General features: G+C 35.9%; 1 protein-coding gene across 1 annotated transcript; it reads right to left on the bottom strand.

Moving 5' to 3' along the window:
- Nucleotides 1-9,712: 9,712 nt before the first annotated feature.
- Nucleotides 9,713-23,323, bottom strand: LOC115988312 (probable leucine-rich repeat receptor-like serine/threonine-protein kinase At3g14840). The gene is made up of 24 exons (XM_031111840.1): nt 23,068-23,323; nt 19,353-19,530; nt 18,607-18,678; nt 18,440-18,508; nt 18,293-18,364; nt 18,117-18,188; nt 17,909-17,980; nt 17,724-17,795; nt 17,562-17,633; nt 17,372-17,443; nt 17,211-17,282; nt 16,913-16,981; nt 15,985-16,050; nt 15,163-15,228; nt 15,009-15,044; nt 14,829-14,869; nt 14,237-14,613; nt 13,974-14,169; nt 13,524-13,664; nt 12,541-12,659; nt 12,228-12,438; nt 11,862-12,099; nt 10,751-10,901; nt 9,713-10,464 (listed from the first exon to the last, which is right to left on the bottom strand). The coding sequence occupies exons 1-24, from the start codon at nt 23,168-23,170 to the stop codon at nt 10,084-10,086; spliced, it is 3,018 nt and encodes a 1,005-aa protein (XP_030967700.1). The 5' UTR covers nt 23,171-23,323; the 3' UTR covers nt 9,713-10,083.
- Nucleotides 23,324-24,806: the final 1,483 nt, after the last annotated feature.

Raw genomic sequence — 24,806 nt, 5'->3', positions numbered from 1 at the left:
AGTTGTTTGTTAATAATTTCATCAGAGGACAAAGGCACAAACGTTCCTCGTCCAGCCTACTAACCATAGAGCAAGGAGAGAATAAAAGCTTGCTCTCCTTCATTACTCATTTCAATAAGGAAGCCCTGATAGTGGACAAGATGGACGACAAGCTATTATTGGCAGCCTTCCATAATGGAGTTAACTCTGAATTATTCATCCACAAGCTTTACGAGCAAGAGCCTCAGACCATGGTTGAACTCGTCCATTCGGCCCAAAATTTTATGAATGTAGAAGACACGATTATAACCAAGAAGAGGAAGAGAGCTGAGAGAATGGAAGCAGATCCCCTGTGCCACTCCAAACAAGGTCCTCGCATAAAGAAGGGGCGGACGAGAGAGAAGAAGGACTGAGACAACAAGAAGGCAGATTTTTCATCACGCAGTCAACAATACACGCCCTTGAACATGCCGCTTGAACAAGTTCTCATGCAAATCAAGGACGATCCTTCCTTGAAGTGGCCGAAGAAAATGAAGGGAGATCCTAACAAGCGCAATAGGAACAAGTATTGCCGTTTCCACAGAGACCATGGGCTTGACACGGATGAGTGTTTCGATTTGATGCAGCAGATTGAAAATCTCATCAGGCAAGGAAAATTGAGAAATTTCCTTGGATGAGATCACAAGGACGAGAAGTTGAAGGGGAAAGTAGAAGAGTCGTCATGACCCCCGCTTGGAGAAATAAGAGTTATCATAGGAGGAACCTCAACAGGGAAATCTTCCAAGTCAAGAAAGACATACCTGAAGGTAGTGTAAAACGTCCAACTCTTTGGACAATTGCCAAGGACAAAGGCAATGGACGAACAAGCCATCACATTCACGGACGAGGATGCTGAAAGGGTTCACCACCCCCATGACGATGCCATCGTCATCACTTTGCTTATCGCTGACTATACAACTAGAAGGGTGTTGGTGGACAATGGAAGTTCGGCAGACATCTTGTATTATCCTATTTTTCAACAAATGAGGCTTGGATGAGATCAACTTCATCCAGTAAGTTCACCCTTGGTAGGGTTCAGAGGAATGAAAGTGCAGCCTATAAGCACCATTACGTTACTTGTGGTGGTGGGGGCATACCCACAATAGGTAACCAAGGACGTAAATTTCCTTGTGGTAGATTGTTCTTCCTCTTATAATGTCATAATCGGAAGGCCAACTTTAAATAGTTGGAAGGCAGTCACGTCTACTTACCACCTATCAGTCAAGTTCCCTACATAATGTGGGGTAGGACAAGTGCAGGAAGATCAGCTAGCAGCAAGAGAATACTATTTGGCCATGTTGGCCATGGACGAATAGGTTTAGACGATGAACATTGAGGAAACGAGAGTTGTGGTAGAGCCCACTAAAGCATTGGAAGACATTCCTTTGGATGAGAATAACCTTGAAAGGTATACAACAGTTGGAGCAGATATGGAAAAGAAGACGAAGCAGGACCTTGTCCGGTTCTTAAAGAAGAGCATTGATGTGTTTGCATGGAGTCATGAGGACATGCTGGGTATAGACCCTTGTGTCATTACCCACCGTCTAAATGTATATCCTTCCTTTAAGCCTGTATGATAGAAGAAAAGAGTATTTGCTCCTGAGTGAGACAATGCCATTAAAGAGGAAGTTTAGAAGTTGACTATAGCAAAGTTTATTTGAGAAGTTTATCATCCAGATTGGTTGGCCAATGTAGTAATGGTCAAGAAGGCTAATGGCAAATGAAGGATGTGTGTGGACTTCACCGATCTAAACAAGGCCTGCTCTAAGGATAGCTATCCATTGCCGCGTATTGATCAGTTGGTAGACTCGACTACAGATCATAAATTGTTAAGTTTCATGGATGCTTTCTCAGGTTATAATAAAAAAAAGATGGATGAGGCAGACCAAAAAAAGACATCCTTTATCACTAATCAAGGCTTGTTCTGTTAAAAGGTGATGCCCTTCGATCTGAAGAATGCTGGGGCAACATACCAAAGGTTGGTCAACCACATGTTTTGTCCGCAGATTGGACAGAATGTAGAAGTCTATGTAGATGATATGTTGGTGAAGAGTTTGGACGAGGGAAAGCACTTGGATGACCTTCAAGAAACCTTTGATACGCTTAGGCAGTACAACATGAAGCTGAATCCTAGCAAGTGCGCTTTCGGAGTTTCATCAGGAAAATTTCTCGGAGTCATGGTTTCACATAGGGGAATTAAAGCAAATCCTGATAAGATTCAAGCAATACTGATTATGAAGCCTCTGTGAAGTATTAAAGAAGTCCACTCTCTTACCGGACGAGTTGCTGCCCTTAACAGGTTTGTTTCTTAAGTTACTGACAAATGTTTACCATTTTTCAAGGTTCTTAAAAAGGAGTTTGAATGGATAGATGAGTGTTAGAAAGCTTTCCAAGACCTCAAGACCTACCTCACCACAGCTCCCTTACTGAGTCCGTTTGTGCCTGGCGAAGAGTTGTATTTGTATTTGGCGGTGTCCCCATATGCAGTGAGCTCAGCTTTGATTAGAGAAGAAGGAAAGGTGTAGAAGTCGATCTACTAGACAAGCCAAGCATTAAGAGGGGCGGAAGGAAGATACCCAATGATGGAAAAACTAGCCTTCACTTTAGTTACAGCTTCAAGGAAGTTAAGGCATTATTTCCAAGCTCATGTCATCAATGTCTTGACAGATTATCCATTAAAGAAGGCAATGAACAAGTTGGAAGCTGCAGGATGACTGATCCAATGGGCTATAGAACTTAGCGAGTTTGATGTCAAATACTAGCCAAGAAATGCGATAAAAGTACAAGTCTTAGCAGATTTCATTGCGGAGTTTACCCCAAGTCAAGGAGAGCTAGACGAGCTGGACGAAGCTCAAAAATGGGTTGTCAATGTGGACAGCTTATCCACATTATATAGAGGAGTAATTAGAGTTATACTCAAATCCCTGGAAGGAGACAAGTTGAGGTGTGCAGCTCGTCTATAGTATCAAACAACCAACAACGAGGCTGAATACAAAACTCTCCTTAAAGGGTTGGAATTGGCTAATTCCCTAAGGGCGGAGTCAGTAATAGTCCAACGGGATTCTCAGTTGGTTATCAATCAAGTGAATGGAACGTGCGAAGCTAAAGAAGGTTGGATGAAGAAGTATCTAAACAAGATAAGGCAGCTTGTCAAGAAATTTAAAGAAGCTAGTTTTGTTCAACTCCCTAGAGAGGAAAACATGGAAGCAGATGCTTTCGCAAAAGTAGCCTCAGCAGGGGAGGCTATGGACGAGTTTGATAAAGTCCAATATATGCCAAGCATAGATCTTCTAGAGGTACAGCAGATAGGAAGAGAAGAAAACGAGATGACTCCAATAGTCGTCTACCTCAAGGATGGAAGGCTTCCAGAGGACAAGAACAAGGCAAGGAAGTTAAGGATCAGAGCTACCAAGTATGTTCTCATAGACGAGGTGCTGTATAAACGAGGTTTTTCTCAACCCTACTTAAGGTGCTTAGCCTCGAATGAATTGAACTATGTATTGAAGGAGATTCATGGAAGGGCATGTAGGAACCACTCAGGAGCAAAAGCGTTGGTTCACAAGGTCGTCTGTGCAGGGTATTACTGGCCAGCTATACAAGCAGATGCAAAGACTTATGTCAAAGTATGTGACCAATGTCAACGCTTTAGCAATATTCCTAGACAACCATCGGAGTATCTCACCCCAATGATGGCCCTATGGCCCTTTGCACAATGGGGATTAGATATCTTAGGTCCTTTTCCACTTGGAACCAGGCAAATGACATTTTTGGTGATTAGGATTAACTATTTCACTAAGTGGGTGGAAGAAGAACCCTTAACAAAGATCACACAACAAAATGTCAAGAATTTCGTCTGGAAAACGTTGTGTGCAGGTTCAGGGTACCCAAGGTATTGATATCAAACAACAGACGACAATTTGATAACGCACTTTTTAGGGATTTCTGCGAACACTTCAGAATCCAGAATCATTATTCCTCACCTACCCACCCTCAAGCAAATGGTCAAGCAGAAGTGGCAAATCGATCCTTGTTGAAGATCATTAAGACTCGGCTTGAGGAGGGCAAAGGGAGTATGGCCAGATGAGCTACCAGGTGTTTTGTGGGCCTACAGGACGATGGTGAGAACCCCTACAGTGGAAACTCCTTTCAAGCTAGCTTATGGAAGTGAAGCAGTCATACCTGCAGAAGTACATATGGCTAATCACAAGATAATGAAATATCAAGATGAGGATAATGAGGAATAACTTTGCCTAAACCTTGATCTCATAGATGAGGTGAGGATGGATGCAGAGCAAAGGATAGCAAGGTATAAGAACCTCATGTCAAGGCAATATGATGCAATGGTAAAACCTAGGCATTTCAACATAGGAGACCTCGTCTTGAAAAGGGTCTCTTTGGCAACCAAGAACCCAGCTCATGGGAAATTGGGACCTAATTGGGAAGGACCCTACAAGGTTATCAATTGTAAAAGGTAAGGATCCTACTATTTGGAGACCCTAGACAGGAGGAAATTGGAGTATCCTTGTAATGTTGAACACCTGATGAGGTATTATTAGTATGATATCAGCCTAGACGAGCATTATCCTGGACGAGCCCAAGTTAGTTTTGTTTATCTACGTATTGTTAGCATTATATATGTTGAATTAACTCCTTAAAGCTATGTTAGTTTATGTGGTGTGGACTATGGACAAAGTTATGGATTTGTAGTATTTATTTGTATTTGTCAAATTCCCTAAAAGGCATTAGCTTCTAAGCATATGCCTCGCCTATGAATGCTATTTATGTTATGTACATAATGTTGTGTGAATTCCTAGTTTTTATATTATTTTCGTTCGAATTAATCCACAAGAAGGCTAAAAGCCCAAGACGAGTAGATTCTCTGGACGCAGGGATGTAGCGTCTATAAGCTTTCCTTAATAAGGATAAAGCAAAGAAAAATGAACCTAAGGCGTCTTCATCTAATCAATGGACGAGGTAAGACCTAAGGTACATTCGTCCAGCCAATGGACAAGACAAAGCATGCATGCAAAAATATTCAACGTCCATAAAGGAATTTGACACACCAGTCAATCTTTGGACAAGTAAAAGCTAGCACTTCACCCAAAGACAAGTAAAGAATCGTCAAGTTTATGGATGAGGGGTAATGAAAGCCATGAACAAATATAACTAACAAAAGGAGCACCATTCGTGGACGAGTTATACTTGCAAAAATTTAGAGAATGGTGAAAAATGCTGAACATGAACAAGTTCTTATCATGAATGAGTCAAGTTTGAAACCAATATTATGGATGTAGAAAACGTACGTCCATGCAATAACATGTTTAGTAAAAGGAAAGGTGAAGAAAATAAACATTTATTCATCTGTTAAGGGTGGACGACCAATGTCCAAAAACCCTTATAAAATAAAGCTTAAAGAAAAGTAGTTGTTTAAACAGCTCATCCTAAAACTATGGATGAGTTAAATGTAGTTAAATAAACTTTAAAAGGTCCAAAACAACGGACCAAATGAAAAAGAAAAGAAAAAGTACAAGGATAAACATAATGTCGTCTTCATGAAGGAAGGGCATCAACGCTGGGATCGTCCTAAGTTGGCATGGTGGTGGCATCGTTCTCAATGTTTATGTCCTCTGAGCTTGTCTGCAGGAGGGAGCTTGTAGCAGTGCCACCAAGGTTGAGTTTAATGGAGTTAAAGTCAACCTCAGAGAAGTTTTCTATAGCTTCTATTCTGAAATCTTCAAAGCCCGCTGCATAGTTAGTGTCCAATAGATCAGTAAATGATTTAGACGCCTTGAACTCCGCAACTGCATCTCCCTTGGTCTTCTCAAGAAGGGTACTCAACTCGTCATTCCTTTTTTGGAGGTGATCAAGATGAATCCTTCTCTATGGAATCAGTCTTCAGCTCCTTAACATAATTCTGTAGCTCTTTGGCATCGTCCTTGGCCTTAGTCGCCACCTCCGCCCACTTCTTGAACTCTTCCTTAACCTCCTGGATCCTCGTCTCCAGCAAGATCCTTGTCTTGTCTAGCTTTGTTGCCTGCCCGAACAGGGCAATGAACTTAGACATTGCCCACATATATTAGAATTGTGTTAGACAAAATACACATGTATACATTACTAACAGGACGAGATTAAAAAAAAAAAAAAAAGACGAGTTCACATACCTTGAAAAGGTCATGAACACCAAAGTGCTCAAAGTCCTTCAAGATATGTCATAGCATACTACCACATCCTTGTCTGTCACGACCTTCTCAAACCTTTCCCAGGCTAAGTTTTCATTTTCAATAAGGTTTTGAGGTACTCATTGAAAAGGTTGAGACGAGGCAGGCACGTTGACTGTGGACAGGATCTGCATAGACGAAGGTTCTTTAGGCTCTGAGTCAACATCGAGGATTTGGACGAAGGGCTCCTGGATGGGGAGGATAGAAGGGCTAGGCTTGACCACCCTAGGCTGGGATGACCTATGCTTGGCCTTTTTCTCCCTGCGCCTACTAAGGAGGTTTCCCAAGTCAATTCCTTTTGATAAACTTTTTCTTTTTTCACCTACAGATGGACGAGGCTGGGATTGCACCCCTTGCCTGACTACCTCGTCCATCACCTCTTTGCCTTTATTCTCCTTTATAGTTGCCATCCCTAAAAGAAAAGCACAAAATGTTAGTCAAAAAGTACAAGTCAAATAATACTTGGGAAATTTCTAAGTATACATAAAAAAAAAAAAATAAAAAAAAATAAAAAAAAAGGGACTTACATCTACGAACAGTAAACTTGTGAGCAAGGGCTTCAATGGACGGCTCAGGACCAAGTCCCCACGTAGCTAGATGTTGAAGCGTCACCAACGAGTGGAAACTCCAATTAGCATGTAGACGAACTCTATGGATGTAGTCACGGTGAAATTTACTTAAAGAAGGACGTCCAACAGCTATAAAAAAGAAGAAGAAGAAAATGAGGTTAGACGATTGCAAGCAAAAGATGAAAAAACTTTAAACAATAAAGTGAAAAATAACATACCTTCAGGACGAAGGTTGCCTAATTCTCCAGCATATGGGGCAAATGTATCCCTGCCAAGCTCAACAGGGTGCGCAGACCAGAAACCAAAGACGAAGAAAAACTCCGTCTTCCAATTTCTGTCAGATGTAACCAAAGACTTGATCAATCTACAGTCCTTACCCCTGGCTGTAAATTGATAAAATCCATGGGACTGATTAATCTCAAAGGGTTTGTAACAGAAGAGGAATACTTCCACAGTAAAAGGACGATCCCCTTCAAACTCCTCCCTCCACAAAACTTGCATAGAGACGATGAGTCTCTACGCATTAGGATTAAATTGACAAACTTCTAAACCTAACCTAGTAAGAGTTCTCTAGCAAAGGCATTTAGAGGTAATCTAAGCCCCCCTAAAAGATAGGCTTCATAGATGCCTATCCCAAAACGAGGTTAGCAGCACCATTCCCCACGGACGGCTAACCTAGGGTTAAGGTCGTCTGGGATTTGGTACCAACTCTTAAGTAAAGCTAATCTCTTATCATTCGTCTTGGAAGGGATGCCCACAGTACAACTATACACGGTTTCTTCTTCATCTAAAGGAGGAGACGAAGGAATGCTCGTTGAGTTGCTAGCCCCAGAAGCTGCCCTTATCCTAAGCTGTTCTTGAAGAACCTCAAGAGGAACCCTAGGAACACCAAAGGTGTATTCCTCGTCCGTGGTGCTACCACTACTACTACTATTGCTACTAGAGCCACTATAACTAGAAAAGTCATGGTACTCATCTATAGCTTTATCTGTACTATTGCTAGACGAGGAGACAATAACAGACATTTTAAAATTTGAAGGAAAACCTAAGAATGAGGACAAGGAAAGTACCTGGCTCTAGACAGAGGAGAACTAAGAACAAGAGGAAACACTTTTGGACGAGGGATGTCAAAGGAGGAAATTTCAGAAATGTAAAAGGTAGAGGAGGAATTCTACCATTTATAGGCAGCAGACTTTAGCATTTGAAATGACACAACCAACCAAAAAGTGACACGTGGCATACTCCTTGAAAAAATGAATCGACGCAACCAGTCACCAATAGGATTGTGACACGTGGCACATCTAATCGCTAACACAAATGCATACATCCAAGGAATGACATTAGGCTGTACGTTTCCTTAAACAACCCATAGACAAGGGGGTAACTGATGGTGTATTATAAAACCAACTCCAAGCTCGTCCATAAGGGTCGTCCAAGGTAAGAATAGAAAAAAATGGACTGCACAGAACGCTCGTCTGTGATGAGGTCGTCCATCTAAAAAGAAATTTGGACAACCTCCTTCCATTCTAAGCGTATTTCTCTATACAAGTTTTGGACGACCTCCACATTCCCATTCCGGAACACAAGTAAGAATTGAGGTTCATTACTACAAATTATTTCCAATGACGGATATGGAAAACAAGACCAAACAATATAGCTTCCATAGAGTTATGGAAGTTAACTCCGAACCGTTTGAGCTCCTCAATGATAGGAGAAGTTACTAGACAAGTAACTGCCTCAAGGATATGCTATATAAACACTCATCTACATGAAAAAAGGGGTAAGTCTCTCGGACACTTCCAAAAAGATTGGAATCTCAGAATTTGTGAAAAATACTGACTTTACCATTGGAGGGTTCTTGGCCGGTGCCCCCCGGTCACCTTTGATTGTGTGTTCATCTTTTTAGGCTTTTCAAGTCACTACAAGATCATTGATGCCCGAAGCATTCAGTCTACTAATTTCCTGATTTCCAGTGATCATCAATATATATATATATATATATATCTATTTTTTTAAAAAGTTAATAATTTTTTTGCAATTTAGTGAAGCCACTTGGCGCAACCATGCCTTCTAAGCCTAACTTTTATTATATAGTCTATGATATGTTAATTTATATATTATTTAATAAGTACAAAAAAATTATTTATTACATATTATGCAATAAGAACATAAGAATAAATTTATATAAACTACATTTTTTATCATTCTACTTTTTTCTTCAATTAAACAAAAGAGTTTTCCATCCTTTCCACTTTTCCACCCCTTCAACAAAACACAATTTGGTTAGATTCAAAGTCCTTGTTGCGATTTTATTATGTCCCCCAAATTCATCGATCTACAACTATGATGAAAAGAAAATTTTAAAGTGCAGATAAACACAAAAGAAAGAGAAAGAGAGATGACAGCCTCCATGAGAAAGCTAGACAAGAAACATAGAAAAGAAGATAAAAATAAAATAAAAAATAAAAAAGAGTTTTCAATTAGAAGTGTATTTGTACGTGAATACTCCTTATTTTTCTTTTTGGAAAAGTATGATGTGGTAATATTTTATTAGATACTATAAACATAGTTATTTACACCGAATTCTTATTGAATTTAATCCCTTTTTATTTTTTATTTTAGAGGTTTAAAAACAAAGAAGTTGTTTATTAAAAAGGAAACCAACAAGTCCAAATCACTTAAGCATGTTACACAGTCAAGGCCTTCGTTACAATAAGGCCTTGCGCTATTGTAGCCAGTGTCACACTATGCTTAGACCATTGGGCACTTCATTGTTCACATATGCATCCTGTATGGCTGTATGTGCTAATCTAGGAGATTTGGAGTTCCATATAAAGCTGTGCCCGTGCCCGTGCCCGTGCCCGTGTTTGTGTGCGTGCTATGCAGCTGGTACTAATTGAGTTCAGCTTCACTATACAATTATCATAATTTTCCTATTACAATTCCAAGTACACAAATAACTTGTCACAATGAAGTCTTGAAGAGAATGAAAGACGTCATAATCCGGATGTTTTGACATTTCCATTTTGCCTGCATACACAATGATCGCATAAATGCAGTCTAAAACACTACTTTTCTCAAAAAGGACATGGAGAGAAAACTAAGGCTTATATTTATGGAGATATGTGTACTATTGGCTTGAGCTCTTATAATGTAACAAATTCTATCATCCAGACGCGAAATCTTTTTATGACTTATAGCATATTCTCTTATTCACAAGTCAACCAAATTCCTCTAGAAACACCATGCATTTTTCGTGGATGTGGATACCTACATTATCAATAATTCAGATTTGTTGAATTGAGATCCCTGGTGGATATAGAAGAAGATCCAGCCCATTTTGCATTTGATGATTGAGTAATGCTCTCAGCTTCATTTGAGCTCATCGGCTGTTGTAGGATTTGACCAGACTGGTCTTTTAAGGCTCTAATGCTCAATACATCGCCATATATACTTGGATCCATGACAAGTTCATGAACAGCTGTTTGGCCTTTAAGCATGCTTACTACTGCAGACATGTTGGGTCTAAGTGCTGGTGATGGATTAGTACACAAGAGTGCTACCTTTATCATTCTAACTGCCTCTTCCTTATTGAACTCTGATCCCAACTTTGGATCCACCAACTCCATTAGATTACCCCTTTGTTGCAGAACAAGGGCCTACAATAAGTATAGAGAAGATGATGGAAATGAAAAGTAGCAAGTTACCAGAAGAGAACAAATTAACCAAACGTACATAGGAAACAAAATAAACACGACAACTAGCTGAACTAATGCCTAAAGTGAACTAGTCAAGCAATTTTCAACATAGTTTAGGCTATTTTGCTTCTCAAGGTTAGATTAATAGATCAGGATGACCAAGTTAGGTGGAGGCACAGAGACCAACCAGCTCTTCAGACTGTGTTTTTGTTGCATATACTAAAAGCAAAACAAATTAAGATCTTACCCAATCTAGAAGGCAAACAAAATTCTCATTTGGTCGATATTTCATGTTGTTCTTCCCAGCGACAATTTCCAATGCAACGACCCCAAAACTGTATACGTCTGCTTTATAGGTTAAATAACCCCATAATGCATATTCTGGTGCCATGTATCCTCTGCAAAGTAAAGATTATATTATGACTAAGTGGTTCACTTGTATGTAACTCTGGTCTTTCGTCTTCAACAAAGCCCAATATGAAAATAAACTTAGGTACCAATTTATGCAATCAATAAGGATACAAGAGTTGATTGGTAAATTTCATTCCATTGAAGATACAAAACAATTTATCAACAAGGAAGAATAAAATTGTCTCTTTTGCAACTTGCAAGTGATAGCTGATGTAGTCATGTACACCTAACTGAGTTCCTAGAAACGACTGAGGAAGATTTTTAGGCCTGACAACTAACAGCCATTCTAGCCACACAAGTTGTTTGGTCATTAAGCTCAAGTTATTATGATTCAGTAAAATCTAGGATTTCTTTTTTTCCTTGGGTAACAATGGAGCAGATTTTGAAATTATTGTAAATGGAGGCCACAGCATAGAAATTAACGGTATGGGAAAACAAAATATTTGAACACAAGTTTATTCTCTATGCTATTTATTTCTTGATTTAAGGGAGTCAGTGTTTAGGGTTAGCATTTATCTAATGGTTGAGTAAACAGATTTTGTGTGCATGCGTGTGTGTGTGTGTGGCTTTTTGTGTTTTATATTATTTATTTTATGAGGAAATAGAGCTGATTGTTTGTTGTATCAAGTATTGAGGCATATGAAACTACCGCAAATTATTAGTGCATATTTCACGTTTGGACTAGTTTTCAAAGCATGAAAATTGGTTGATAATTCTAGAATCATGTTGCTCTGAATTTCTCTACAAGCATGGTTGTGTTGCAATCCTAAGAAATACTGAATGCAGGAGTTCCATATTACTTTCCATATCCAAAACTTTTGGTATATGGACTTTCAAATGCTGCTATGTTCTGGGGACCAAAATGAAAGTCGGGACCAAAATGAAAAGGAAGAGTAGAATCATAAGTAGACTACAAATTGCAGGAAGGAGGCAAAAATGTAGCTTACATTGTTCCAGCAACTCGGGTGCTGATATGGGTGTTTTCCTCTTCATCAAGCTTGGCCAAACCAAAGTCAGAAATCTTTGGGTTAAGGTCCCTATCCAGTAGCACATTGGTGGTTTTGATGTCTCTATGAACAATTTTTAGCGTTGATTCCTCATGCAAGAAAGCCAGACCTCTTGCTATGCCAACACAAATATTCTGCCTCGTAGACCAGTCCAATGTCAATCGATGTTCATCTAAACCTTCATTTTCCGCAAATTGTCCAATGGGGATAGATCAACTTAGGTCTTGATATATATCATTTGGAATGCTAGGCTTATATGCTTTCCAAAGTTGATAAAAAATATGCAAATAAAAATATTGAGCTTACCGAACAAAGCACGTGCCAAGCTATTGTTTTCCATGTATTCATATACCAAGAATAGTTGATTTCCTTCAATACAATATCCATACAGTCTAACAAGATTTGGGTGCTGTAATGCAGATATCATGCCTATTTCAGTCACAAATTCACGATTTCCTTGTTTTGATCTTGAAGAAAGTTTCTTAACAGCAATTATACTATCATCTAACAGAATACCCTGCATCAGAATAGAAAAATATATATTCAGGTATGTATTTTATTATGTAAGAATAAAGAAAAAAACATGTAGCAGAAGAATGACATTGTGGGACTAGGATACCTTGTATACAGTTCCAAAACCACCTTCCCCAAGCTTGTTTGCAGCATCAAAGTTGTTGGTGGCAGCTTTGATTTGCCTATATTTGAAAAAACCAGTTTGCAGATCTAATCCTTGCAGCTCTGTCAAAGGAATGTAAAGGTGGGGCTAAGATGTCTCATTGCATATTATATATGATAAATTTAGAGAGAATGAGACAAAGCAAATGCCATAAGAAGGCTCCAGTTGATCAGCTACTTAAACCCAAGTTGCAGCAAGATTTAGAGTTTCATTTCTTTCCTACTTCAATCATGGAATCGCAAGTGTATTGGGAGTCAAAAAACAAAGTGAAAAAGAGAGAATATTTCCCTGAAGAATCTTAGGATGAGATGTGCCTTGTGCCTCTATTAACACTTGAAAATTGAAATAAGATCACTGTAGAGCTAAAAATGAATAGTCATCAAAAAAACTAATTCTCATGTGGCTTAGAAAACATTTTGGGCCCATTTGGATTGTGGGGGAGTCGGGGGGAGTAGAGTAGAGTTGGCCACAAATTAGGCTTGATTGCGCAGATCCTTCTTAGACATTTGCTTTCCTCATTAACCTTAAGCCATCATTTCATCTCCCATGTACAAATGACTCTATTTATATTTTATAATAAGCAGTGATCTCATAGTTTTGCATGATTTCATGAGATCATTCTCTTATCATAACTGGAAGCAAATGAGTCCAATTTATGCAGAATGGAAATTTCCAGGAAAGCTATTATGAAGATAGCTTTGTTTGCACTGCAATCAAGCAAAATATTTTTTCCTTCGTGATTGTACATTGGATTGCTGATTTGTCATCTATGAAAAGAGGTACAATGATAAAACATATAAACGGAAATTGTATATAGGCTTTAGGGAATTTCTCTATATTGTTCCAACTTCATGCAATAGTTGGAGAAGATAAAAAAAAAAAAATCCTATCTAAATTTTACATTAGAATATGCGAATCTTGATTACCTTTTTCTCTTGATATCCTGCTTCCTATGTAGCCTTTCCACCATAGAATGACTAAAATCAGAAAGAAGAGGAATAACACTAATACTCCAGCTCCAACTCCAATTAATATCTTCATCTTGCTATTTCCAGGTGGACTAAAATCTGCAGAAGAAACAAATATACATGGAAAGTGAATATGAAGTTGCATTCTGTAATATATGTAGCAGTAGCACCAGATGGATCTGCATAGTTAGATCAAGCCACAAGAAGGTATAGATGTTTTAAATACAGAATTAGCAGTGTAAGGGTAGGTTGAAAAAAGATGATAAAATTTCGATGCCTTCCATTAGTTGCACTTGAATCTTTTTTTTAAATAATAAGTTCTCATGGCAAATAATCATTGGTTCTACTTCCACTATATCCCTATGCTTTTATTGTTCACCAACTAATGAGCGTGAAAGAATTGGTTACCAGCTTCCACAGAGATTGCTGATATGAGAGGACCATATGTTCCTCTCTGTGGTGCAGCCGTTGTCCCTTTCCCAGCCCAATGAAAGCGTATCTGTAGAACTTTGTTCCTCACAATTGCTTTATATTCCATAACTATTGCTTTATCAACACCTTGAGCAGCATTGTCAATATTAAAATCCTTCAAGACCAGTTGTTCCTGTAACAAATTAACTCAAATAAAATTGTTTTCTATGCAAACAGGAAAAAAAAAAAAGACTTTATACCTGGATGTAAACATCAAATATCCGTCTTCCAAGACTGTAGAAAGATTTGTTATCTCTGAATACTATCTCTGCAAAGTATAGTTTCACTGTATAATTTCCATTTGCCAAGCAACGTGCATAATATGTGAGAGAAAGAGGAGAGAGCCGTGCACTCGTGTATAATTCAGAGTTGTTCATTCTGAGTATTGATACATTAGTTGCTTTATATTGATTTGAGGTACTGTTAACATCCCAAAAAAGCCCACTGCTACTGAGTCCCCAACTATTTCCTACGGAGACAAATTTTGCAACCCCTGCTGGGTCTTGATCCTCTTCAAATTCTATGTTTCCAATGGTGGTTGCAATTCCACCACAATTTATATGCAATGAATATTGTTCTACACAAAAAAAGTAGGTTTGTAAGGGAAATTAGATAGAAGCAAACATCGTAGAGCTAAAAGAAGATCAATATTGTCTTGTTTGTTGCTTAGCTACCTAATATGAGATGAAATATGTAACTGCATTGTTTTCTACATTTACAAGGAGTTCTCAAAAGCCGAAAACATAGTTAAAGCATACACCCTAAGTTTTGATTCTTTTGTAATATGATTACCTTTTGGACAAGGGTTGTTCTTCAGGCACTCGGCAAGTAATCTTAATTGGTGTAGCAAGAGAAAGAAGTGTGAGCTTATGCAAAATGAATGTGAATAAAAAAAGGAAATACTTCTGCAAAATCAAAGAAAAAGAAGACAAAAATTTTCTATTCTTATAAGTTTACAAGTTAGGAGCTTACGAGTTGTCCTGTCCAGAAAAGCTCTGAAAAAAATTTCTGATGAAATGAGAAAGTAGTTGAATTAAAAAAGTTAGGAAGCTTTTGAAGAGACAAAAGTACACAAAGCCCATGTAAGGCCAAATTGAATTTGAAAAGGACAGGAAAATGTTCTTACTGGTTTCCTGTACAAGTAGGTGGCACAGAGGTTTGTGAAAAATTATTGTATGAAAGATCCATTTGGCTGAACACGAACATAATATTTGTTAATAAGTCATTATAAATTCAAAAAAAAAAAAAAAAACTACAATTTACAATAATTCTGATAAAATTTGTACAACTACTGTAAATGATAAACATCAGCAGATAAATTGTAAAAGAAAATGATTTCAATATTTTAGAAACATCTAGACAAATAAAAATTTTCATTTGGGCTGATAATTAAATAATCACCCTTGCAGCTTTCTGCCGTTAATCTGACACAATGGATGATTTAGGCTAATCCACACAATACTTACAGTAGTAGACTACTAGTAGTATTATTGACTGTATCTAAATTCGGAGTTTAACCTATGTACCATATTGCCCTTTCTAAAACTAAACACCTTGTTTTTGTCAATTCTAATCCTGTGTCAAATCAGGTTCAGACTACAAACTTGTCTGGCCAACTCAAAATTCTATTGCCCTTAATAATGTTGCAGAGAACAGATAACCATAAAAAAATTTGTCCACAAGTCTTTTTAACTGGAGTCACATGGTGCAAGATTCAAATCAAAGCTGCAAGGAAATTGGGTCAATTCACCTATTGTTTATGATTGAATAAGATCTGTTATTGATCCTAAAGAGGTTACAAGATGGATTAAAATCCAAAGAAATGTATATTTGAACAATATGCATTTTTGTAAAATTTAATAATTACTGCAGACTCCATAAAAAATTACACAATAAAAAGGAAACATGTCATGTAAAACTAATAAAAAATTTAAGGTGAATTGTATACTAGCGACTATCTCTGCTAGTGATCCAGTTTGGAATATTCCCAGTGAACAAGTTGCTTGTCAGGAACCTGTTCAAATAGCAAAGTAATGATGTTATAGTTAAAGCTGATTTATAAGATTACTAATGGAAGAAAAATTTATTAAAAATAAAAATAATAGAAGATAAGGGAGGAAATTCAAAGGTAAAATACTTTTTGACTACTTGGTGCTATGATGCATCGTATATATATGAAGTGTTTCCCACATATATGACTTGGTGCTATGATGCGACATAATAGGCTGATGGCCACAGCCTTAGGAAAGTTAGGCCCATCCATCGGTGAACTGACATTCTTGTGGGAGATGGTGAGTATTTGACTTGTATCCGGATTAACATAAAAAGGATACTCAGATAGACAAAATACTTATATGGTTCAACAATCTAGAAATTTCCGTAATTCGTATAGTGACATTATCTATAGGATCACAGGAAAGGCCCCTATTCATCATACTTTGTATTCTAGTCCCCTCATGAATCTACATGTTTATTTTAGTCTTGTTGTCACTCAACCCCTAGATTTGCATTACACATGTAATGGGCCTTCCTCAAAGTATCACACAGGGGAGTCAGAGGCAGAGCCCCCAGCCAACCCAACCCACCCTAAACTGTGGTGTCCTTGTTTGGCAGAGCTTATTTCTATTGACTTATTGGACTTCAAAAATATGCTGGGAAAAAGTATAGCTGCACATAGAAAACATGAAGTTCTAAGAGGGTTCATTTAGGATTTGTGTGAGACATAAGCACTACAATCTCCTTGATTATAGAGAAATTCCTAGCATCTTTGACTGTGGACATACGGCAAAAACCAAATCATGACACATGACTTATGTTAATTTATTATTTGAACTTCTCTGACATGAAACTTGATTTGCAGTTTGACTCTAACTTACATATATTGCAAGTAATATAGGCCACTCAAATCTGGAACATTTTCTTCCAATTTGTTGAAGCTGAGATCTCTGAAAGGATATAACAAAGAGGTGTTATAATGATACAAAAGAAGGTTTATTAAAAAAATTAAAATGAAATATAGTAAACCTTATACATGTGTATTTATGCAGGTATAATGTTCTCAATAGAGATAATTAACATGGTCTAACCCAACTATCTGGATTTTTTCAGTTAACTAGTTTTTTTTAGCAAAAGAAGTAAATCCTAAAAGGAAGATGGAAAGAATAGAAAAAGTACAAAATTTGAAGGTTAGTCATTTGTGAAATGTATGCTGGGATAGGTCCAGAGAGATTGCAGCTCCTCAACATCCTGCAACACAAACTGACATCATCTTGGAAAAATTTCTATGACTTTGTATTATTTTAGTTGATAACCTTATACCAAAAAGAATGACCTACAATCTTTTCATGCCTGTCATTTTTTTCAAGGGTGGAAATTCCGAACCATTACCAAGTAAGTCACTTATCCTTCTGCACAAAATTGCATCATCAATAATTGTTAATGGATTATGCAATAAAGAATTTGAATATGACATAAAAATATCACGAAGATTATGCAACAAAACAATACTTAGAAGGTATAACTTACAGCTCAGTTAAATTACCCAAGACAGAAATGCTAGAAGGAATGGGCCCCTCAAGACCACTAGCTTGGATCTCTCTATTGAAAATACAACTCCAATGTGTTAGATTACACCTAAAAGTTTTACTAGAAGAGATCTAAATAAAACTATGGGACAAAAATGCATACAATTTCTGAAGTTGTTTCCAACTCTGGAAAACGCCAGGTATTTTTCCAATGAAGTTGTTACTGCTAATCCTACTGCATATAGCCACAAATTGAAACAAGACTAAATTACATAGAAACTTGAAATTTTCTAGGAAAAATATAAAATCACTTTTAGTTTAGAAATAGAAAATTTTACAACCACTTACAGTTCTGTTAATTTGGTTAGATTAGTGAGAGCAACTGGCAATTCACCAGTAAGATTATTAGCACTAAGAATGCTGCAGTCACCAAATGAAAAGTTCAGACCTGTTCAACTTACTAACTGTTGATTGACTAAATAAATTATTCAGAATTTAGAAATGAATCGACAATTGTGATTTGCAAAAGAATAAGAGGGAAGAAAGAAACACCGACAGATTCTCCAAATTAACCAGATTCCCAAGTTCAGGGGGAACAGTTCCAGAAAATAGATTGCTCTCTATGCTCCTGAAAGTATACAATCTTCTTTAATGTTTAAGCAGGGCTAAGCTAAAAAAAAAAATTACTACTTAAAAAAAAGGGTGAGTAAGAAGGATATAAGAAGAGCATACATATATATAAGAGTGGTAATGTTTCCCAAGTAGCTTGGAATTGGTCCTGATAAATTGTTTACAGTAATGGACCTGCAGTGAATTAGTTTAATAAAAAGAATGAGCACTTACTGGCTGACCTGTGACACTAATTGAGAAGTAACTTACATGATTTCCAACTTTGTAGAAGCCCATTCAGGTGGTATTGTACCAGAAAGGTAGTTTCGAGTGAAATCACTTCAAGTAGGAGGAAAGTGTTTTATTAGATTTGAAGCTCATATCAATTTTCATTCAGGTGCTAATAAGTGAAACAAATAATTAGTTACTCTTCTTACATTGTATTTAGGTAGGGTAGCTTCACCAGGGATGGTGGAAGCACGCCATCAAGATCTTGCCCTTTAAGAAAGCTGTATGAAGTAGGTAACAAATTAAATGTACTAGCTCATGTATTTGGAATACAATCAGAATCTTCACGTATATGTTTGAGCAGAAGATGAGAAAATTGAAATTTTCACTAGAACAAGGGTTAAAGAGAATATATCAGAATACTAAGTCTAGTACTCGAGCTTGACAGCACCTTGATGGTGCCAATAGGTGTGCTAGTGCTAGTTACTCTCTTATTGGAAACATATTTAGTTTACTAAATCAGGGATCATCTATACTATGATTGTGCTCTCTCCAGAATATAATAGGAAAAAGATGGTTCCTTAAGGCCTATTGCATTGATAAACAACTTGGCTGTTGGGAAGATGGATTTAATTGGACAATTGCTGAAATAGTTCTATTGAGACTCTACTTAAACAGCATGTGCAGCTCATACTACTGTGTATGTATGGAAGGGAATACCATATATGATGTTTACATTGAAGAAACTCGTTCTAGATTAAAAACACTGACTTGTAGATTATAATTCAACATTAAAAGTCATTTTAGATGTGTAATTACAACTCACGTGACAAGATGTGATGAGCCTGTGATTTTTTGCTCCATTCTTTTTATTGTATAGAAGGGAACATAATGCCACTAAAGTCATTTTTCACATACGGAGTAATAGAATAGAAAGGAAATGAAGTGTGCGTACAGTTTAATCACGTGACATACACCCGAAGGATAGGAGCAATTGCAAATAAGAGAATTGTTGTACAATGGCCTCAAACTCGAACGTGGTGTTGCCCAGCTTGATTCATTACTACATGGGTCTACTCCAAAATTCCAATCTTTCTTCCCCACTTGTGCGGCTATTTCACGAAGGCCTTGCACTGCAAAATAGAACTACATCAGACTTATCAATAATATTGCAATAATATTCTACAATTCTAAAAAACCTTTTGACAGATTGGGTGTGCTCACACAAGAAGTAAAAATAAATAAATCTACAAAAATACAATTTTCACGACTTTTATTTATTTATATATTTTTTGATAATTTTTCACCATTGTTTTAAAAATTGGACCAACAGGTTAAATTAGTTCAAGAATTGGACTCAGAATGATCCGGTCAAAACTGATAAAACCGGCCAAGAACTGGTCTCTTTTCCAAATTTTTTTTTACCGTTCTAGTTTTTAAAGCTATAATTTTCACACCCGGTTAAAATAATTAGACACTTTAAGAAATATATTTGTCATTAAAAAAAGGTCGCAGAACATGTAATGAAGGAAATATATGTACAGAATTTTAATTGCCACATGCGTGCGAAGGCCCATATATTTATTAGGAAATAATCTATAGTATTCTACATTTCATCGATTTTTTTTTCCATCAAATAAATCGATAATATTTACTTAAAAAAAAAAAAAAAAACTCTTGAATACACACTAACATACTCTTCGCAAATCGCAATTTAATTTAAAGTCACAATTTAAATTTCGCATGTGTGGACATTTAAATTGTGTTAGTGCATGCCTAAAAATAATTCTATGAAAAATAGAAACTTATATATACACACACAAAAGATACAAATTCTACTCTAACATAATTTAAGTATATATTTGTGTGAAGTTCCTTCCTAGAGATTTGAACTTCAACCCTTATCCCTCACATTCTACAAATATTTTAGAAACAATACATTGTTTGATTTTCCATGGAAAATTGAAAACATCTTCTTAAAATAAATAAATGGAAAAAGTCTTTAAATATTTATGGGTTAAAGCATTCACATTTGTTCATGTAAAAATTTCTTTTTATTTTAGCATAAAAAATCTACATTTTTTTCCTCCTATTTTACATACTCACTTTTCAAAACATGTTATATTAAATTATCTATTTTACACTATAATTCAATAAAATATCAATTTCTTTTGATTTTTTAATTGTTTATTTTTTTTTTCATACCACAACTACCATCTACTCTTTTAATTCTTGAGATACGTAAAAAATTAATAAAAAAAACAAGTATAAAATAAATTGTGTCAGTGTAATTTACACGGTTATTATAACAATTATATATTTTTTACAATGGCTTTTAAAAACTGGATTGGACTTGTTGGTTCAATTGGGAATCAAACCCTCAACTTGTCTAGTAAAAATCTTAAAAATCGATGGTTCAACTATTAAAAGGGAACCGAGTCATTTTTTGGTTCTTTGACCAATTCGATTTTTAAAACCGTGATGTTTACACAATTTTGCATGGTCTAAGAGCAACTGCATTAATAGTTCCAAAAGTTTACAAAATATAAAAAATGCTTAATTTTGCACATTTTAACAAAAAATACACCCACATTAATCTTTGTAAAAATATACAAATATACACAATTATTACCGTAACAATACGTGTATATATATATATATATATAAAGTTATTATAACTTTTCTATACATTATTTTAATATATATTTTTTTTGGTAGAAAATAAATGACTATTTTAATATTTTTTTCTCTCCCCTCACATTCTTTCTTCCCCTAACTCTCTCTCTTCAACCCATAATCTTTGCAACTGATAACCCCCACTGCTAACCACACAGACCCAGCAGCACCACCACCCACATCACCGCAACTCAGCACCACCAAACACCACCACCACAACCCAGCACCGCCAACCACCACAACACGGACACACCACAAAATCAACCAAAAATCAAACAAACCCACACACGATCACACCACAAAATCAATCAAAAACCAAACACACCCATACACAGACACGCCAACAAAGACAGAGAAAGCATTTTTGTGAACTTGTGGCTATGGGTCGACTGGAACGGTGTTTGTGGATCATGGATCGGTGCTTGTGGTGCTTTAATTGTGGATCGTTGATCAGTGATCGTGGATTGTGGATTGGTGATTGGAGAGGTCATTTCAACCAAGAGGGGGCGAGGGAGAGGCGATTTCATCGCCGTCACCGTCGCCGTCACCATCGCCATCATCGCTTGTGGGTTGACGGAGATCGGTGGTGCTTGTGGGTTTTGATGCTTGTGGTGCTTATGATGGAGAGTTTTTCTGACCATGAGAGAAAGAAGAAGGAAGAAGAGGAAGAAAAAGAAAGAAGAAACGGCAGAGAGATAAGGAAGAAGAAAGAGAGGAAGAATAAGATAAAAGAAACGGTAGAGTAGAATATGATAAAATAAAATTAAAAGAAGAATATAAAAATATTATTTATATAAAATATAGTGTTATAATAGATGGATTGATATGAGTGTTTTGTAAAAATGATGATGTAAAATAAAAAAATAATTTTTTTTTTTGGAAAAATAGACAAAATCTTTTAGAAGAACTAATGTGATTGCTCTAATATAAATGACTTTTAGATTTGATTAACTAAAATGTGGTCATTTTTATATTATATAAGTGCTAATCCGAGTGCTATTAGCTTTCTACGTTAAATGTCAATACACATAGACCAATTTGCACCCATCCTTTATATTTTTATCTTATTTGTTTTTTTGTTTATAATAACTTAAATGTGTAAATTTTATTTGGAAAATAAATAAAATATTAAAAATTCGTATGGTATATATCAAGTTATTAACAGTAAATTTAAAAAAAAATTATTTAAAGTAAATATATATTATATAATATTTTATAGATTTTATTAACAAGTGCTTTTCGAACATTTTTTAATAGACTATTTTAGAAAAATTTTGATTCTATTTTATGAGTAATATAAAAATATGTTAAACAAGTCAACTATTTTTTTTTTTTTTTACATAAAATTTTTTAATAATATTTCATAAACTAATATCTTTTAACGTATTTATTACTTTTCTCATATTTTATAAACTTAAAAAAATCGACATGTTTAATTCGTTTCATGTTGATAAGAATTCAAAGCAAGCATAATCCAATCAATATAATATAATGGGTGGTACAAAAAAGATAAATAATAATAATAATAATAATAGGAAGTGCATCCACACCACGTAAATCAAAAGATGGTATTCGATTTCCGTGTCAGATTCACGTGTCCCTAACATTGTGTTTGTCCAAACCGACACTGAGTTTCAATACCATTGATCATAGATTGGGCTTAGAAAGCTAAAACCACAATAATTGCGACACTGGTCTGGTCCCTCAATTAAGCAGAAACTCACATTACAGAATGAAGGGAATAATAACTCTGGATTAAATTTTTTTTTACCAATTGAGATGGGACCAATATAATGCATATATATATATATATATATATAATTGTTACCCAAATTCATCAAGACATTATCAGCCTAGACTTAGTAATAAATTATCCCCCCAAAAAACAAAAAAAGTGGTTTTGAAATTAGTGCATGAAGAAGAAGAAGAAGAAGAAGATTTGCTCAATAAAGAAAAAAAAAAAAGGAAGAAGAAGAAGAAAGATAGTTTATTACCTTCATCAGCAGGAAGACGCGCTACTTGTGCTTTGACTTGGAATACTCCGATGATGATCCATAGAAGCAGTATGAGCGTATTACGGGTGAAGCTGAAGCCCATCTCTGGATTCTTCTGAGCTTTAATTTCTTGCTGTATTATCTATCTATCTCCACCAACTTGGTATGCACTGAGTTCTTCGTTCAAACTTGTATTTGTATGAATGAAAAGGACGATAAACACCATGCTACAATATTTATCTATACTTAGCAAAAAAATAAAAGCAAAAGAAAATAAAAGAGAGATTGTCACTACGGTTATGGAACTTTGTTTTTCTAATAAGGGTGGGTCAGGCAGGCTCTGATTATTTGTTGTCCTTGTTTTAATTTCTTTGACTTGAGTTATTGAAGAAGAGATTTAATGTAACATATCATATGAAACAGAGCTATATATGGGTTCGTTTGGATTAAACTTATTTTTACTGAAATTGAAAATTGAAACTGAAAACACTATAGCAAAATAATTTTTAATTGAGTGAATAGTATCGTGGGACCCATTTTTAATGAAAAAATTGTTGAAAAGTGAAATTTGTGGGTCCATGAATAGTGCACAGATATACTGTTTATAGTTGACTTGGTCAAATAATACGGCTGAAAAAAAAAAAAAAATTCAGAAAACGCAGACGCAGCTATAATTCGAATCCAAATGGGCACATAGAGTCTAATACTTAACCCCCCCAAAAAAATAAAAAATAAAAAATGCTCTACTCTAATATGTCTTAGGGTCAAACCAGTACTACGATACCCTCCCCAGGATGCCATCTTAGGCCCACAGGTAGGGTTATAAATTAAATAAAATAAAATAAAATAAAAAAAGAGAGAGAGAGAAGAAAAGAAGAAAGACAACTAGACACGTGCAATGAAAAATGGTCTTCATTTTGATTCCTAAAAAAAAAAAAAAAAAAGGTCTTTGTGTTTTTTAGGCTTTTTTGTTCTTGTATAGCTGGTTGTTTTACATTTGACTCTTTTATTTTCCCAATTTTAATTATATTATACGATTCAAATAAAACCAACCATTCCATGATGATATTATGATGGTACATTTATTATTAAGCCAAAACATTCATCCACAAATTTATGTAGTCATTTTTTTCAACATGATTGTTGTTGGCTCTTGTTATGTGTCATGTTGGGAGAAAACATCTTAAAGAGACTCTAATTAAAGACTTAATATAATGATTTAAAAAATGGACAAAACAAAGAATCGAAAGATATAATACTTTTTTGTTTTAAGGTTGGATTGATGATGTTAGGGATGACAATTTTGCCCTGCCTTGCTTGACCTGCCCCTCCCCACTTCGCCTCATGCGGATTTTCCCCACCCCGCAAAGGTGATTGGGTGGAGATGGGGCAAGATTTTAGTCCCGCACCATCGGGTGGGGCGAGGATGGGTTTAGACATTTTTAGACCCAACCCATTATGCCCCACCCCATTCTTGCCCCACCTTGCATTGATAAATGGCTAAATTGTAAGTTTTTCATACTCTAAAACCCTACTATTTAAAAAACATATTATCAACTTATTTTATTCTACTCAACAGGTTTTTTCTCTCTCTCTCTCTCTCTCTCTAGCAAGGTTGGAAATAAGGTATTAATTTTAAAATTTTCTTTTGTCTTTATTATAAACAAATTTATATACTATTGAATCATTGATTTTGTATTTTGAGATTTTTTTTTTTGGTGATATTTTCTTGTTAAACA

Source organism: Quercus lobata, chromosome 5 (genome assembly GCF_001633185.2).
Source record: "Quercus lobata isolate SW786 chromosome 5, ValleyOak3.0 Primary Assembly, whole genome shotgun sequence".
Taxonomy (NCBI): Eukaryota; Viridiplantae; Streptophyta; class Magnoliopsida; order Fagales; family Fagaceae; genus Quercus; species Quercus lobata.
The sequence above is the reverse complement of the archived record's forward strand: the minus strand, read 5'-3'. Positions and strand labels throughout refer to the sequence as shown.